General features: G+C 45.5%; 2 protein-coding genes across 11 annotated transcripts; both read left to right on the forward strand.

Moving 5' to 3' along the window:
- Positions 1-465: 465 nt before the first annotated feature.
- On the forward strand, positions 466-6,766 carry TPRKB (TP53RK binding protein). Of its 10 annotated transcripts, XM_032873620.1 has the most exons (6): positions 499-569; positions 1,135-1,168; positions 2,468-2,631; positions 4,081-4,203; positions 5,549-5,725; positions 6,640-6,766. In XM_032873620.1, exons 3-6 carry the CDS (start codon positions 2,491-2,493, stop codon positions 6,724-6,726), a joined length of 528 nt encoding a protein of 175 aa, XP_032729511.1. In that variant the 5' UTR covers positions 499-569; positions 1,135-1,168; positions 2,468-2,490; the 3' UTR covers positions 6,727-6,766. The 10 variants fall into 10 exon arrangements, with proteins under 10 accessions (XP_032729512.1, XP_032729510.1, XP_032729508.1 ...); XM_032873621.1 differs by lacking the exon at positions 1,135-1,168 and having other exon boundaries at positions 466-550; positions 2,472-2,631; XM_032873619.1 differs by lacking the exon at positions 1,135-1,168 and having other exon boundaries at positions 476-550.
- A 6,367-nt stretch (positions 6,767-13,133) lies between these two features.
- NAT8 (N-acetyltransferase 8 (putative)) lies at positions 13,134-14,767 on the forward strand. The gene is made up of 2 exons (XM_032873627.1): positions 13,134-13,251; positions 13,774-14,767. The coding sequence occupies exon 2, from the start codon at positions 13,833-13,835 to the stop codon at positions 14,517-14,519; it is 687 nt and encodes a 228-aa protein (XP_032729518.1). The 5' UTR covers positions 13,134-13,251; positions 13,774-13,832; the 3' UTR covers positions 14,520-14,767.

Below are 14,767 nucleotides of genomic sequence, written 5' to 3' on the forward strand. Positions count from 1 at the left end.
GGAGGCAAATCTGTCCATTCCCTCTCCCTAGGAGACCCTCCCTAAATGACCGACCGCACCGAGAGCAAGAAGGGAATGAGTCCCGCCTACCCCGCAGAGAACTGTAGCGGAGACGAAGGAGCTCATCCTGGCTAACACTGTTCTTTGCACTGGAAGAAACCTACGTCTCGCCCAACACGCGTCGGAGAGAAGGCCGAGACTCGGCACTGAAACCTCAGCGTCCAGTCCCTGGGTCCTTAGCGTCCCCGTCGCCGGAAGTGACGGACAGGGTTCTCAGTCACTCGGCGTCCGAGAACAGCTCAGGCTGGGGAAGAAGCGTGTCCGGAGGGGCGGACGCCGCCTCGGCCCGGCTTCCGAAAAGTGAGGGCTTTGTTTCCAAGGGGAAGGTTTTCCAGGAGGGCCGGAAGCGCGAGCGTGTGGGTCCTCTCCGGGTTGGAAGGCCAGCCCCGGAAACGCTGCCCGGGAGGGGCAGGCACCTGCTCACTGACGTCCTGAAAAGGGCGGAGAAGTGCGTCTAAGAGGGACCAGACCCGGGGCTTTGGGCGCCCTGGTAAATGGGACTCTTAACGGCAAGTGGGAGAGAAGGAGGAGTCAGGGCTCTGCCGGTCGGGGGCGCAGAGCAGGGAGAGAGCCCGGGCACCGGAAGCCGGGGAGGCCGCAGCATCGGCGGCCGATAGAGTGTGGGCCCGGCACGCCTGCGAGCGGAGGGAGCGACGGCCCGGAGTGGCGGGGCTGGGGCTTTGTCGCACGAGCAGCGTAAGGACCCGCTATGGCTTACTTTTTGAGGGGATCGCTCTTTCTGCCGGCTGGAGGTTGGCTGGTGGGAGGGCGGGAACTGCGAGGCGACAGCCCCTGGAAGGCCACAGCCGTAGATGAGGGAGCGGTGCTGCTGGGGGCGGTGGGTATAGGCGAGAAGTGGACGGGTCAGAGGGATACCTAAGAGGTAGAATCGTCAGGACTGTGGATTAACTATGGGGTAGGTGTTCGGGGATGATTCCAAGTTTCTGGCCTAAGTGAGGGAATTTATTTTGACCTTTGCCAGGGGTCCTTTTTTCCCTAGTGTTAAAACATAAACAGCGAAGAGGTTTTTTCCCTGCTGATTATATGTATTCTTATTTTGTGTGCTCACTGTAGAAAATTCAGAACGGACATCTTTTTTAAATAGAAGGTAAAAATTACCAATATTCCTACCACCCGAGATGACCATATTTTGGGGTGTTTCATGTTTTTGTTTTCTGTGTGCATCTTTTTTGTGAAATTGGGAATGTGTTCATTATTTTTTTCTGTAGCCTTTTCCTCCCATTGGACATTCCCATGACAATACAGATTGAACTGCGGTGTGCCAAGATATGACCCACACATACTGCTTTTTCCTAATAAAAACTCAGATGTCATTCCACCAAGTCAGAACTTTTTGGTTTATTTTCCTTTCAGTATTTTTTATGCACTTTTTTGAGAAGTCCACTATTTATGCTACATTTTAGGTTTTGTTTTTCAATCACATGTTTTTAATCAATGTTATTTATTGCTGTTTCCACACATCCTTAACTGCTTTTCGGGACTATAGTTTTTAATGGTTGTTAGCTGCAACAAATTCTGTTATTAGCTAGATAATTTTTCAACTTTTTGCTATTAGGATGATGAGAGGGACATCTAGTTTACATAAATTTTCAGGTTTTTGGTTTATTCTTTGAAAAGAGTCGTAGAAATGGAACCGACCAAGTAAAAGGATAAAGTGAATTTATCAAATTGCCTCATCCAAATATCTCACTAAGACTTTGATTGACATTGTTTTAAAGGTCATATTTTTGCAATACTTTATCAATTCAAAGATATGGTTGTCTTTCTGGTTAGTCAAGTTCTTGTCTTTTATGTTTCTTTTATGTCTTTGTCCTTTCCTTATTAAACTTATGTGTAAGAAAGGGCCAGTAATTGATCTTTTTTTCTTTTTCTTTGTTTAGTGATTGTACCCTCTCTGTTCAGATGTCATATATGAAATGAGTATCTTTGAGTCATGTGTCAAACTTTCTTCAATAAAATTTTCTTAATATTTGTGTCTGGGTTGTGCTAAAATTACATATAATGGTAAGCCCAGGAAGCTAAAAAGGCTAAGTTGGCATGAGGTTTTACTAATAGCATCAGCAACCTCTTGTCTAACAAATCCCTGACATTCTGCTCCTACTTGGCTATTAGAGAAGCTTCCCCTCAGCCATGCATCAGATCTTGTCTGTACAACAAGGGAACCAGGCAATAACCTTGATCCTTTCTGAAGAATGGTAAAGGAAGCTAGAAACAACTCAGCGTGGGTGGGAAGACATTCATGAGGATGCCAAATGTGCTTTTGGGATGGATTCTTCTAGTTTAACAGTTCTGCCATCTTATTAAAGTTAATTTATTTGTTAGCAAGGCTATTTTTTAGTGAATTATAACATTAACTTTTAAACAAAATCTTTTTGGTTTTATGCAAATAGACTCCTGCTTGTCTATGAAATGCAGTTAACACATCAGCTGGACCTATTTCCCGAATGCAGGGTGACCCTTCTGTTATTTAAAGATGTAAAAAATGCTGGAGACTTGAGAAAAAAGGCCATGGAAGGTGCTATTGATGGTTCACTTATAAACCCTAAGGTGGTGAGTATAAGTGAGACTAGCTGAGCTATAAGGGGGCATTGAAGAGTATGTTAATTTTTCATGATGTTATAGGTTAGCCTAAAACTGTCACCTTTGGGCAAAGAGTTCTCGTCCAAGCTTTGGAGTCAGACTGGGCCAACCTTGAATTTAACAGTGAATAGAAGCCTAAGTGCTGGGAACTTCCCCCAGGAGATAAGAAAGATTGTGGTCAGGCTCTGACCAAATGGCAAATTCCTGGATCTTCATCTTCTCGTCTGAACTAGAAAAAATCTCTGCACAGGATTTGAAGGGCACATGCACCCAAATGTTTATAGCAGCAGTGTCCACAATAGCCAAAATAGTAAAAGAGCCCAGATGTCCCAACAACAGATAAAGAAGATGTGGTATATATATACAATGGAATAGTACTTAGCCATCAAAAAAGAATGAACTCTTGCCATTTGCAGCAACATGGGTGGAACTAGAGGGTATTATGGTAAGCGAAAGAATTCTGTCAGAGGAAGACGAATACCATATGCTCTCACTCACGTAGAATGTAAGAAAACATGAATATAGGGGAAGGGAAGGAAAAATAATGATGAAAATAGAGAGGGAGGCAAACCGTAAGATGTTGAACTCTAGGACACAAACATGGTTGCTGGAGGGGAGGAGGGTGTAGGGATGGGGTAACTAGGTGATGGGCATTTGAGGTAATGAGCACTGGGTGTTATATGTAAGTGATGAATCCCTGAATTCTACCCCTGAGACTAATAATATACTATATGTAAACTAAATTGAATTTAAAGAAAGAATTTAAAAAATAAATAAAAATTTTAAAAAGCTGTTAGTTGGGGGGAAAAAAATCTCTTCACAGGAGGCAGGTATAGTGGTTAAGAGACCACACTGTGGAAACACAGCAGCAGAACTTAATCCCAGCTCCGCCATTACAACCTTGAGCAGGTGGTGGCCAATCTTCGGAGTGTGCTTACTCTGTTCCTTTCCATATACCAGCTCGGTCTCCACAACAACCTTATGAAATAAATACTATGACTATCTGCATCTAACAGATAAAACAGGAATTTGCCCAAGTCCCCTCAGGGGTTAAGTGACAGAGCTGGGATTCAAACCCAGACACTCTTTGCTTTGGTTTCCTTATCCACGGCACATGAATAATAATACTGATTTCATAGGGTAGTTTTAAGGATTAAAATATCACACGTAAAGTGTTTAGAATATGGCTTTTCCCATGATATTCTGAACAAATGTTATTTAAAAAATTTTCACTACTTAAGTTTCTTGGAGCTTTTAAAATTTTATGATTTTCTGAACACCCAGCAATTTTGAAAATGTAGTCCACAGAAATTGTGATGAAGTAAAACAGCCTGACATTGAAGTTACCAAAAGCTAAGGCATGCATCTCCAGGGCACTCCAGACGCTCCATGTGTAATTCTTTCTGTCCTCTTTGGTAGATTGTCGATCCATTTCAGATACTTGTGGCAGCAAACAAAGCAGTTCATCTCTACAAACTGGGAAAAATGAAGACAAGAACTCTACCAACTGAAGTTATTTTCAACCTTTCCCCAAATAACAATGTAATTAATATGGATTTCACTTAATTTATTTTTGTTGACCTTGTCATTATATACCATGTGTTCCCTAGTGTTGGGTTGGAGGCTGAATTCCTGTACGCCTATTGTTGGTAACAAAGCAAAATAATAGTTAAGAGAGTTCTGGACAGAATTGAGGTTTAGCACTGCCTCTTACTAGACAAATAAGCTTAGTCATTTCAGATATGAGTAAACAAAAGTTAAACTGCATGAAATGAGGACAGTTTTATCTGTCCTTATCATATAAAAGGAGCAGGAAGATCCCCCTAAGTGATATATACATTTAAGTGGTAAAACATTAAGCATAGATATTTGTGTGTTATCGTGTACATCTACTCTCCCTATAAACTCCTTGAGGATAGAATCCATGTCTTTTCCATATCCAGAAGTCTTCCGGTTAACAGCCCTTAACACGGGCGCTCTCACACCTCCGGAAGTTTGTGGTTTGAGGTAATGCTGGTAAGTTACTGAGCTAAAGACATTCCATATGTGGCACATTAAAAAAAAAAAAAAAAACCCTGAAAATTTTGCTGATGAAGTTTGAGTATTACTACTACTGTTAATAACACAACCAGGTAATAATAGCATCCAGAGGATAATTGGGAATGCTGCAGCATGATTTAAAATAATGTTTGAAATTTTATAAAATTTATAAAATGCAGGGTAATAGAATTAACTCCTTGGTACCTGGAGAAAAACATTTCCAGATAATTATTATTTCTTTGAGATCATTTGAAATAACTTGAGAAACTATTCAAGCATCTGTTGGGCTGGTCCCTCTTTTGGCTACAGTTCCAGGGCAGGAGAAGGAAATATGCTCCTGAGGAAGGCAGGGAAACGACAGAAATCCAACTGCTCTAAGATAAATGATGTATGGGGAATAATAAGTCAAACCTATGGGAACAGCAAGGAAGCAACTCCTGTAAGGAGTGGGCTGCAGCGGGGAGTGCCATGTGCACTGGACGGTGAAGGATGAGGCACTCCAGACAGGAGGAGGAAAAGTGTGAAATGATAGGACCCCCACAGTCCAGGCTGGCTAGAAGGTAGGCGTGCATGGCTGGAGGGTCACTGGGGATCAGAAGGAGGGGGTGTTTGTGTGCCATGCCAAGAATGGGCTTGCCTGTGCAGTAAGGAGGTGTGCCTGTGAGCAGAGAGTGTGCTAGAGGCATAGCTGGCGGGTGTTAGGAAGGGCTGTTGAAGAGAAACACTGTAGTTGGAGAGAACCATTTGGAAATGTAAAATAACCCCCAGCCAGAGAAGGAGGCTGATGGGGAGATGTTTCAGACACAGAAACTACTAGTATATTATCTTGCCTTTTTTTTCCCCTTAGATTTCAGAAGCTTTGAAAAAATTTGGTATCTCGGCAAATGACACTTCAATTCTAATTGTTTATATTGAAGAGGGAGAAAAACAAATAAATCAAGAAGACCTAGTATCTCAGGTTGAAGGTCATCAGATTTCTCTGAAAAACCTTCCTGACATAACAAATATTACAGAAGTCAAAAAGGTTTGTAAATCTGTATTTTTAGAAAGAGATGAAAAGGGGTGCCTGGGTGGCTCAGTGGGTTAAAGCCTCTGCCTTCAGCTCAGGTCATGATCCCGGGGTCCTGGGATTAAGCCCCGCATTGGGCTCTCTGCTCAGCAGGGAGCCTGCTTCCTCCTCTTTCTCTGCCTGCCTCTCTGCCTAATTGTGATCTTTGTCAAATAAATAGATAAAATCTTTTAAGAAAAGAAAAAAAGGAAAAATCAATGCTGTTTGCTTATTGATCACCAATGCTTTTTTTTTTTTTTAGGAAAGGTTAATGTAATTAAAAACTACTTGAAAATAATTATAGAGGCTAAGAATTAGAAGGTGCAGGTTTATGTAAAATATAGTTAGAAATTTAGTTGATAAAAGCATTCTCTAAGAATACATTCTATATTTTATATTTCAAATGCACTGTGTAAGCTTGATTTTTTTTTTTTTTTATATTTATTTTGAGAGAGCACAGAGCAAGAGAGGGAGCTCAAGCAGGGGAAGGGAGAGGGGCAGAAGGAGAAGCAGACTCCCAACTGAGCAGGAAGCTGTATGCAGATGCAGATGTAGGGGTTGATCTCAAGACCCTGGGATCCTGACCTGAGCTACCCAGGCTCCCCTGTGTAAGCTTGATCTTTAATGTCTAGATACACACTTTTAAAATTGGTACAGATTTGGTTTCTGTGTTTAGAGGGTTAATCACCATAACTGCAATTTAAAGGGAACTTTTGACTTAAATGATGAGTTGCCATCTACTTTGCATATTTTAATCACGTTTGTGATTTGTGATTTCATGCCATTATCCCAGTAGATGAATAAAAGTTTCACTTATACGTGTTTGTATGATGAAAATGAATAGTGCATGAATATATTAGCATGCCATAATTTGTCTTCTATCTTTACAGATATATAAACTGTCTTCACAAGAAGAAAGTATTGGAACATTATTGGATGGTATCATTTGTAGAATGTCAACAAAAGATGTTTTGTGAAGTGACAAATATTAAAAATTTTCAGCATTTATTAAAAAAACATGGATTTTTCTGTCATATATGTTCAGTTGTAGAAAACACAGAATGTTACAACAAAGAAAAAAAGCCACTACTGTCTTCTCCCTTAATATTTTAAAAGATAGCCACTGTTGCTATTATGTGTTCTTGTCTTCTAGTCTTCTGTTTCTTTTCAAATATATTTCATCTTTATGTAATTGGAATAATTGGGCATTTACTAGGTTCTTGCCTTAGTGATTTTATATTCATCAGTTCATATCCCTGCCCTTATTTCTGGCTACTCTGGCATTTCCCTTCCAAGCGTCCTGGTTCCAAGGGTTTTACATACAAGAATTCATTCATCATAGGTAAATACTAGTATAACTACCCTTTTACACACACAGCAACTAAAAGATTATACAAATAAGTGACTTGGTCAAGGTCATACAGCTAGTATTAAGTCATGTTTTATAGATGGTTTGGGTTTTCTTTTCTCACTTTGTCTTCTATTTTGATTGTAGCAGTTAAGACTGCCTTGGTTAAGGGTCAGCAAACTTCTGTGAAGGGCCAGATAGTATTTTAGCTTTGCAGGCCATAAGGTCTCTGTTGCATCCACTCAATTCTTGCTGTCATAGTATCCATAGGCCATAAATGATGAGTATGGCTGTGTTTCAACAAAACTCAATTGACAAAAATAAATGGTGGGCAGGATTTGACCTGTGGCCTACTTTGTGGACTTCTGGGTTAGATTGGGCTTCAGTTACAGTCCCTAAAGCTCACTGGCTTCACACAACAGACAAAAGTCTGTGTCATCCTCAGTCTGCATAGCCAGTGTGAAGCAGTAAACACAAGGGGCAGTGACTCACACCGGGTCTGCTTATCTCACGTTTCATGGTCCAAAGCCAGTCATGTGGTCCTGCCAACCACATAAGGGACAGAGAAGTATGATCCTTCCGCATACTGGAAAGTAGGAAGATGGAAATACTTAGTGATTTCTATCATGGTCATAAATAATAAAGCATAGGGACATCACTGACATTTCTTGTCTGTAGTGTGCTTAGCATTTTATATGTACTACCTCATTTAGTCCTACTACAATCCAGAGAGATTTGTACCAGCGAGGAAACAGATCTAATCCCTGAAGTCTATTTCAAAAAGTTTCAAACCTAAAGAACAATTAACAATCATACAGGAAAAGTCCATGTAGCTTTCATGTGAATTTACTATTTGTTCTTAACACTTTGCTACATTTGTTTGCTCTTGCCTCTTGCTCTCCTATCTGCCTGTCTGTGCTCAGGTGTGTACAATACACACACACACACACACACACACTTGCTGAATGATCTGAATGTAAGTTATAGACCTGGCACTCCAGCCTACACAGTGTTTAGTTGTTATATCTCCTTTCATCTACAGCAAACCTTTTAAGAGTGATGTTGACATTTTTTGAAGAGCACCAGAAGTATCTCTCAGAATTCCACACTGTCTGGATTTGTGCATGATTTACATCAGCTTAAATATTTTTGGAAGTAATCTTGAGTCCTTGCCATTGCATGTCACCACGCAATGTCCGTTGGCCCCATCATTAGTGATAAAACTTTGATCCCTTGGTTAAGGCGGTGCCTTCCCCAGACGTCTCCATTACAAAGGCATCTCCTTCCCTGACAGAGCGTTTCAGCTGCCCGGGACTAATAGTCTGATCCCAATAACCCCAGACCCCATGCTCTGAACACCTCCGTGGCATGGCTCCTCCCATGCCCCATGCTGCCACTCACTTTCTTTGTATTGACAAGGTACATGTAACATACCTAGTCTCTTATTACACATTATACTGCTTTCAATGTTTCACTTTTGCAATAAATCTTTGTACGTGTTTTTCTTTCGGATAGTTTCTCTAAAGTAGAATTCTTGGGGATGAGCAGTTGTACTCAATAGAGAACTTTCAGAGCAGAAAGGTGCCCTTCTGCCTTACCTACTGCAGCCACTTCCCTGCTCTGGTTTACTAATGGCAGCCACTCTGCACTCACATCACAATATAAGCATAACCTAGTCTGGTTGGTCTCAGAATGAAGTTTGTATTCATCAAATTTGCCTGGTAGTGATGTTTTTATAGTCCTTTCTGCCACTAACCTTCCATGTTCCCCTGTAGATCAATCCTTCCAATACCCCTGCCCCGCCCCTGTTCTGGGCGGCAGACCTATATGGCAGCAAGAGGACTCTTCTCCTTGGCTTCTGCTTAGGTTTGGCCAAGTAGGTGACCCGCAGGAGACTGGAAAACGGAAGACAGCGTGAGGCCAGCATATTTATTCTCCTGGCTCCCTCCTTGCAAGGTCATGTGGGCTGGCTTTGTCCCTGAACCTTTCAACTCCTGAGTCAGGTTTCTGTCATCTCTCCCTCCCACTTCGCTTCAGTCCTCCTGGGCAATACACCTTGTTCTTGCACCATCCTCGGTCCCTCTCTACCCGCCCCCATACCTTCAGAATTAGTCCCTTTGATCATCTGCATGAAATCTGCTGGAGTTACCCTAATTTGGAGTGCCCTAATTTGAGTTACCCTAATTTGAGAGAGTGCCTGATACTCTCTCATTCTCTCAGGCAATTAGTTGTAAAGTTACAGAACATCTCTGTGGAGCTCTAATCATAGTTCTAGGATTCCTGACATCTTACTAAGGATGACCCACCCACCTACTTCTTTCCCCTTGAAAGGACTTGCCACGATTTTCTTCCACTCATCTTCTCTAAATAATGAGCTCTCAGTAGAAGTTCAGGGCATTGGTCTGACACTGGGTTACGGGGAGCCCTGATGAGAGGTTAGAGGAGAATTTAAGGAATTTAAGTTAAATGAAACTGAATTGATGTTCTCTTCTCCCTGAGATTTCCAAAATGTAATGCCATTTATGAACTGTCCATCTCACTGGCCCATTTCTGGGCTGCGCTGGTGCAGTAGGGAATATTTTTCAAAGATATAAGGGTGGGGTTTTAATGACTTTTTCCTCTTAAATCCACAACCTTTGGACTAATGGTGATTCTACGAGGACTCAGGTAGGAGATCTCAGCTTTTCTGGCCTTGGTTTCCCATTTGTAAATGGGGACATTGATACCAACCTTAGTTCTTAGATTGTCATGAATATCAAACAGAGCCTAGGAAAAGAGATTCCTCACAGTGCCAGGCATCTGATTTCTCTTTATGTACCAGCCAGTAGTGCTGAGACAGACAGGAAAATAAAATAGGACTCGTTGCTGGTGGAAAAGTAGAACAATTCAGCCACTTTGGACAGAAGTATGGCAGTTCCTCGAAAAGTTAAACATAAAATCACCATATGACCCAGAAATTCCACTCCTAGGTGTATACCCAATAGAACCAAAAACAGGTGCTCAACCCAACAGCACAATTCACAATAGCCAAAAGATGGAAACAACCCAAGTGTCCCTCAATGGATGAATGGATAAACAAATGTGGGATATCTCTACCGTGGAATATTATGGAGCCATAAAAAGCCATGAGCTACTGACACAAGCTACAACATGGGTGAGCCTTAAAAACAAAGTGCAAGAAGCTGAACACAGAATTTCGCTTACCACATGATTCAATTTAAATGAAACATCTAAAAAGCTGGTTAGTTGTTGCCAGGGTCTGGCAAGAGGAGGAAGAGAAAGAGACTATGTAAGGGCCAGGGGGATATTTTTGGGGTGTGAACATGCTTTGGAACCACGTAGAGGCGGTGGCTGCACAACATAGTGAGTGTGCTGAATGCCAATGAATTGTACACACTACACCAGTTAATTAAAATGTGAAATAATAAACACATGTGCCTTACCTTTGGGAGTTCATGATCTTAGCTAAGTGCCTTTAGACTCTCAGATCCAGCTGAGGGAGAGCCAGGTGGATTCCCATGCCTCTGTTTCACCACCCATGCCTCAGCACACCCGAGGCTCCATCATTTGCACAGAGAATGACCCATAAGTCTTCCATCCAGATGCTGCCATCATTTGGTATGATCGCTCAGACTTTTCTCTTTGCATGCTTGCATCTATACATTAGTTTCAAGTTATGGTTTTCCAAAAATGAGTTAAAACCTACTGTTTTATAGTCTTTTTTTTTAATGTCAATATAACCTCACATTATCATTGTTTATGGCTGTGAGGAAAGATGAAAAACCTGGAGACCAACCCACTGGGTTTTGAGGAGGCCACAGAACCCAGTGAGAACACAAGGAAGGAGAGCATGGGGACAGATCACAGACCTCTGGTCCCTCAGCTTGACTGTTAGGTTCTTGACTGGTTAATATTAGACTCGCTAGGAAAACTCAACTGTACTTCGGAGCCCCTTTGGATTCCTAGTTCAAATTCTGCTTAACACTGAAATGTTTAAATATTAAAATGTATGAAACCAATGTAGCAAATACCCATGGCTCACCCCTCAGATTTCATGTTAAACTCTACCCTTGTGACCTTGCTGGGTGCCAAAGACCTGTCAGCAGTCTCCATCCACTAGGCCTGGGCCCCAGCTGCCAGCCTCTGGTTTCTGACCAGAAGGCTTCAGGATGGTACCACTAGGGGCACCAAGTCTGTCTCTCCTGCATCCTCCAGAGGTTCTTGCCAGAAATGTGGCTGTCATCTCTGATCCCTTCCTTGTCCTCATTCCCATTTGGGTCATTACAAACTCCTGATATTTCTGCCCACAAAATGCACTACAGGTGGGTTCTTACCATCTGGATAGCCTCACTCTGTTCCAAGCCACCACTCACTCTTGTAGGGCCTCTGTTAGCCCACCGTGGCTCCTTAGTGAACACAGAACAAGGAAGATACCCCTTTCATACAGACAGCAGTCCACTGGATGCATAGTCCAGTGGGCAGTGCCGCCTTTGAGCAAATAAGAAAAAGCTCCCCCTTCACCTTTGGCCAGACTCAGGTCTGTGTCAGGGCTCATGGCTTGGTGAGTGGAGTAGGGCTCTACTTCTGTTCCGAGGAGTCCTTCTTGCCCGGATGCTCTTGAACAGTGAGCAACCTGCGTATCTGTACCTGGGGGCTCTTTTTTTACCTGGACTGGGACACTAGCCTATGGGGTGGGGACTATGTGGTTCCACTACAGCCTCCTCCCATTCACTCTCCAGATGTAGCCGGAGCAGGCACACGTGCACACACAGACCGCTGTGTTACTCCCCAGTTAAAAGCATATCGATGGCCTCCTGCCGCTTTTGGAGTCCAAACTCCGCAAACTGGGACGATAGGCCATGCATGCCCAGGCTCCAGCCGCCCTCACCACTCCCTCCCTCCCTCCCTCGGCCGTGCTGGCCACCTGTACCCGGAACACTTTGCCTTTGACCTGCCTCAGGGTCTTCACGCCTCAGTCCCCTCAGCCCCGGACGCCCTCTCCTGCTCAGCCTCGCCGCGATCTACCCCTCCCTTCACTCTCACCCTGAGGGTCCTCCCCGGAAGTCCCCATCACGCCCGCGGCAGCAGGTCCCTCCCCGCGCCGCGCCGCGCGCCTCACGGCTCTAGCCACTGCTGGCCACTGCTGAGGAGCCCCTGGCACGGAAAACCTGGGTGTGCCAGGCCCTCAGCTCGGGCCGGGCCGCCCGCATGGCGCCTCTCCCGACGGGCGTTCCATGACGCTTAACACACAAGCTCGAGGAGGACGGGAGCCCGGCTTCAGGAGCAGTGGAGACTATTAATAGAGGCGGGCCTTGAGGGTGCGTGGGGAGAAGCGCCCGCCATGTTTCCAGGGCCGAAGCGACCCCCCGGACAGCACACATGTGCCACAGAGAAGGGCTTTTCTGTTGAATTTTCCCCCGTTTTAGTTGCTCTCAGTGCAAAATATTTCACAGCGGCACACACCAGGGGCGCGTCATAGCAGTGGCTGTCCCCGGCTTTGTCAGTGTTGTTTAGAGCTGAAGAGGCCGCCAGGCACGCAGTCGTGGCAGCGTACACGACAGTACCTTGAACAAACGAATGAATGAAGATGGAGCCTAGTGAGATGAGGCCGGCGAACTGCAAACGATCAGTTTCCCTCAGACCGGGTAGAGCTAGGCAGGGGGAGAGCACCTTGCGTGCTGAGCCACGGGTCCGGACTCTAGCTTGTGATGACAGCACAAGGCGGGAGGTGCAGTCCCCAGGCTCCCAGAAGCTGTGTCCCAGAAGGGACCAGAAGTGGACACAAGGGCATATCGAGGGGCCAGCTGGGACATGCTCCAGGCGCGAACCACCGAGGGAGGAACGTGTAGGCCGTCTGCCAAGGCAAGATCCCCTGAGATGTTCCAGACCCTGCTTCCCCTGGCAGGCTAATTCCCTGGTGATCAGAGGTCAGTGGAGAATGGGCTTCCGGCTGCACCATAGCCCCGCCTCTTGATCCTGGGGTTTATGATTATCCAGTGTGCAGAAGCCAGCCAAACAGGTGGTCATCCAGGAAGGGGCTGGTTCCTGGTGGTGGAGGGAGCCCTGCACAGTCTTTCCTGGGATTCCAGTCAGAGACTGAGGGCAGAGGCCGTCCTGACACCGCCCTGGACGTTCAAGTCTGTTGTGGTAGCAGGTGAGAGGACTGGGGTTGAAGGCCTCTTGAGAGAGGACTGGAGCCTGGGACCCTGCTCTGGGTATCAAGTCTGGGACTTTTTTGATGCTTGTCTCTCTCCTTTTTTTTTTTTTTTTTTTAGATTTTATTTATTTATTTAATTTATTTATTTGGAAGAAAGCACCATCGGGGAGAGGCAGAGGGAGAGAGAGTAGCAGGAGAAGCAGGCTCCCTGCTGAGTGGGGACCCTGACATGGGACTCTATCCCAGGATTCTGAGATCGTGACCTGAGCTGAAGGCAGATGCTTAACCAACCAAGCTACCCAGGCGCCCTGATGTTTGACTCTTATGCCACCTCAGCAGCCTAAAAATTTGCAGTCAAGGGGGAAGGAGCCTTTGTTGAAACTCTTACTTGGGGGCTGCTGGGGAGGCTGTTTCCTACATCCTCTAGGGCAAAAGCAGAAATCCCCTGAGCAGTGTCTCACCCACTCCCGGGAGGTGGTAGAGATGGGGCACTTATCTGGCTTCCTTTCTCTTCCCCAGGGCTGCCAGGAAGGTCGCTCACTCTTGTGGACTTTAAGGTTCAGGCACGGCAGTCCTCCATGGCTCCTTACCACATCCGCAAATACCAGGAGAGTGACCGTACACAGGTCCTGGACTTGTTCTTCCACGCACTGGATGAGTATGGCCCTGCCTCCTTCCGCCACATCCTAAAGCTGCCCCGAACCTTGGTGCTCTTGCTTGGGGCGTCCCTCGGCCTCCTCCTGGTCTCTGGCTCCTGGCTGCTGGCCCTCATAGCCAGCGCCACCCTCCTCACTGCTCTGAGATTCCTCTGCAAATACCCCTGGACCAAGTTTACAGCCGAGTGCTTGCGCACAGACATGTCCGACATCACCAAGTCCTACTTGAGTGAGCCCGGCTCCTGCTTCTGGGTGGCTGAGACTGAGGGGCAGGTGGTGGGCATCGTGGGGGCGCTGCCTGTCAAGGAGCGCTCCCTGCACAATGAGCAGTTGGAGCTGCTTCACCTGTGCGTGGCCTTGGATCGCCGACGTCTGGGGATAGCGAAAGCCCTGGTCAGGACCGTCCTCCAGTTCTCGCGCGACCAGGGCTACAGCCAAGTCATCCTCACCACCAGCATGCTGCAGCACTCGGCCTTGGCCCTCTACCAGCGCATGGGCTTCCAGAAGTTGCATCAGTTCTCTCCCCTGTGCTGGAGGCTACTTGCTGTTCCTTTGGTTACGTTTGTCTACTGCCTGCCCTCTGCTCAGGCCTCTTGGGCGCATGAGTAGGAAGGTGGCCCACGATTCTTTTTCTGGTGGCTTAGGAGAGGGCCGGCTCTACTGAGGTAGCAAGCAAACCCCAGAGTCTCAGTGTGATGGCACCGTGAGAGCTTACTGTTCCTTCCGTGGGAACCAGGGGGATGGTGGTGGGTGGCTCTGTTCCTTTCTGTCTTTTGGGGTGGCTGCTGTTTGATTTATCTAGCTCCACGGGAAGGCTGCATTAAAACAAATGAATAAAACAAATACACACAAATAAA

Source organism: Lontra canadensis, unplaced genomic scaffold (genome assembly GCF_010015895.1).
Source record: "Lontra canadensis isolate GAN:19392208 unplaced genomic scaffold, GSC_riverotter_1.0 scaffold50, whole genome shotgun sequence".
Taxonomy (NCBI): Eukaryota; Metazoa; Chordata; class Mammalia; order Carnivora; family Mustelidae; genus Lontra; species Lontra canadensis.